Source organism: Mandrillus leucophaeus, unplaced genomic scaffold (genome assembly GCF_000951045.1).
Source record: "Mandrillus leucophaeus isolate KB7577 unplaced genomic scaffold, Mleu.le_1.0 Scaffold902, whole genome shotgun sequence".
Classification (NCBI taxonomy): Eukaryota; Metazoa; Chordata; class Mammalia; order Primates; family Cercopithecidae; genus Mandrillus; species Mandrillus leucophaeus.
This window is the reverse complement of record NW_012109831.1, coordinates 410,182-413,133: the sequence shown is the minus strand read 5'-3', so window position 1 is coordinate 413,133 and position 2,952 is coordinate 410,182. Positions and strand designations below refer to the sequence as shown.

Genomic DNA, 2,952 nt, shown 5'->3' with positions numbered 1-2,952 from the left:
TGACTCACTGCAACCTCTGCCTCCCGGGTTTCAAGTGATTCTCATGCCTCAGCCTCCTGAGCAGCTGGGACTACAGGCATATGACACCATGCCCAGTTAATTTTTGTATTTTTAGTAGAGAAGGGGCTTAACCATGTTGGCCAGGCTGGTCTCAAACTCCTAACCTCAGGTGATCCACCCACCTCAGCCTCCTGAAGTGCTGGGATTACAGGCGTGAGCCACCCCGCCTGGCCATAAAACTGTGTTTAAATGTTTGCTGAATGCACAAATGACTAATCTCCATTATGTATTCCTAGTTTTCCTTCAAAACATTACTCATAAAGCTTAGTGGAAAAGCTTTGGAGCTAGGCAGATCTGCTCCACCCACTCTGAGCAAATTACTTAACCCTTCTGAGACTCAGTTTTCTCATCTTAAAACGTGAGAATTACATGAGGCAATGCACAGAACCTGCCATGGTGGTGATTAAGTTTGACTTTACTACAGGAAATATATGACTCTGGTACTCCTTAAAGTCATATACAGAGTCAGAGTCTGAGCTGACATGAGGATCCTAGTTCCTTTACCCTCCTTTCCTCAGGAATCTGAACCATCTGATATCTGGTGCCCATGTAGCTACTATAAACCAGGCACAAGTTAGGCACACCTCTCTAAGCAGGCCCCAGCAGCTGTGGGCAGGTCCAAAGCCCCCACAGATGTGTGTCTTCTGGCCACTCTAGAAAGTACTGAGGGAGTCTACAGGGACAGGAGTCTACAGGGACAGGAGTCTACCTAGGCTGAGTGACTGGGCGCAGACATATACATGCAGGTTGCAGTTCTGGCTTACATGCTGACTGCTGTCCAGACAAGGTGGTTGATTGGTTAGCTGACTCAAAGGTTTCCGAAAAGGAGACAGGAAACACTCCTGGATCTGGGTCTCACTGCTGGATTTCCGTTTCCTAGGAGTCTAGGAGAGAGAATTGGGAAAGGTGAAGTCTAGAAGACCACAGAAATCACCATAATGGCAACTAACACTTGAAGTGCTTATTAAGTGCCCAGGCACTGTGCTAAATTCTTCATGTGTGTTACAATGTATCATCTTCATAGCTACTCTATTATATAGATTTATTATCCTTATTTAAGAGGTGATAAAACTGGAGCTTAATGCGGTTAAATAACCTGCCTAAACTGAGCAGGGGCAATGGAAAAGGTAAATAAAACGGGCCTATGAAGACCAAGTCTACCAACAGCATGGAGTCCTGGTGGCCCCAAAGCTTCACTCCAAAAGCTCCATGGAATGATTGAGCAACCAAACACTTCGCTGAGTTTCCAAGGGGCAAGAGTACAGCTGCCTTCAAATCCCAGGCCACTGAGGCCACTCCCCACTCAGGCCACCCATGGCCGTGAGGACACTGGCACTAAAAGCATCTTCAGCAGCAACCAGCAACTGACAGCAGACCCAGCTGCAGAGAATGCTGCCCCAAGTTCAAGTCTGAGACCCATGTACATGGCAAGGGGCAGCCAATGTGCCTCCTTCACAGGTAGAGGAGTCCCTTGCACACCACGGTACAACTATTGAGCAAACCCCACCAAGCCATTAGGCAAGAACCCACTTGTGCCAGTTTGCCAGGATATTTGAAGCTTCAGTGATCCTATCAGACACACCTGAAACAAACACCAGCACCCCCACCCCACACCTTATTCGCACACTGCTCCTGCCAAAAAGTGCCTTCTAGTCCTTGCATAGCTGATCCCTTCCTTCAAAGTTCCAGTGGCCAAGCCCCTACTTCTTGAACTGCTCTTATTCTCTGAAGTCCATGCTGCACTGTCCTATTTATTTTGGTTTACATAGGTCCTGCCCATAGCCAGCACCAGCAAGCCTCCAAAACAGGAAGCAGCGCACAGGGCCCAACCTAAAGTAGAATATACTGTACTTCAGTATGAGCAAGGACTGGAAGGACCCAACCTGTCAGATCTAGGCCCAAGTGAGCCCAGGACTCTAAGGGAGGCCCAGAACACTCTACTGTTCTGTGACACTGGTCAGGGGACAAAGAGCAAAAGAGCAGGCTGCTAATTGCTGTTGTGTAGCCCTTTTTTCCAAACAGAGTCAAAAGGTCCAATCCAACCGGCTCTTTTGCTTTAGAATACCTTTTCCCACCAGGAAAACTGAGGTTTTATTAGCTTCTAGTGACTACTCTGAGGACAAAGATTTTATTAATCTTGTTCAATGCCTGGCACATAGTAAGTACTCATTAAAAGTTTACTGAACGTACAAAAGAGGCATCTGGAGTTGGCTGTGTAACCCTAGAAACCAAGTCCTGGCTTCTTTTCTGCCCAAACAGAAAACCCCCCTTCCCTGTCCCCTTGAGTGCTCACCACTAGGCCAGGTTGCCAGTCTTCATCTTTAGAGGACCCGCCTTCAGGCTTTCTCTTGGCCAGCTGGCTGGGAGCCAAGCTCCTCCTCTGTAAGGGGAGAACGGAAACAGTGCCTGCAAGGATCCTGCAGCCTAGGCCTGTCAGACCCTGACCCAGGGCTACTCCCAGTCACCCCTAGGCCCACACTTACCATCCTGGGCCTAGGAGTTTAAAACGTCAAGTACCCATGAGCCAAAGGTCAAAAGCAGGCAGCGGCTAAGCGTGTAGCAGGACCAGGGTCTAATCAGCAGAGGGGGCTGCTACATTATTGAGAGGACCGGCTAATTAAAGAGGGGGCATGGATGGCGGGACTCCGTCCAGGAACTGGGGTTTGGACCCAAACTGTGAGAGTGTCCGTCCTCAGTAAGCCGAGACGAGAGATTAGGCCAAAGTGGAAGAGACCAAGCAGAGATAGTGTGGGACTGGGGGAGGAGGCAGGTGGAGTCCCAGACTGGGCGGAGTGGAGTGGGGATGATGGTCCCAGACTGGGCGGAGTGGAGTGGGGATGATGGTCCCAGTCCGGGTGAAGGGAGGAGGTAGTTGCGCGGCGGGGCGGGGTG

The 2,952-nt window shown here is 49.8% G+C and overlaps 1 protein-coding gene across 2 annotated transcripts in view; it reads right to left on the bottom strand.

Moving 5' to 3' along the window:
* The window catches only part of RAD54L (RAD54-like (S. cerevisiae)), a 36,003-nt gene that overhangs the window by 32,585 nt on the left and 466 nt on the right, over positions 1–2,952 (bottom strand). Inside the window, exons 2-4 of one of the 2 annotated variants that reach the window (XM_011969772.1) lie at positions 2,544–2,608; positions 2,354–2,440; positions 825–944 (exon numbers count right to left, since the gene is read on the bottom strand). In XM_011969772.1, coding sequence (XP_011825162.1) covers positions 825–944; positions 2,354–2,440; positions 2,544–2,546 — 210 coding nt within the window. In that variant the 5' untranslated portion in view covers positions 2,547–2,608. The remainder of the gene's footprint in view (positions 1–824; positions 945–2,353; positions 2,441–2,543; positions 2,609–2,952) is intronic. The other variant, XM_011969773.1, reaches the window with a different exon arrangement.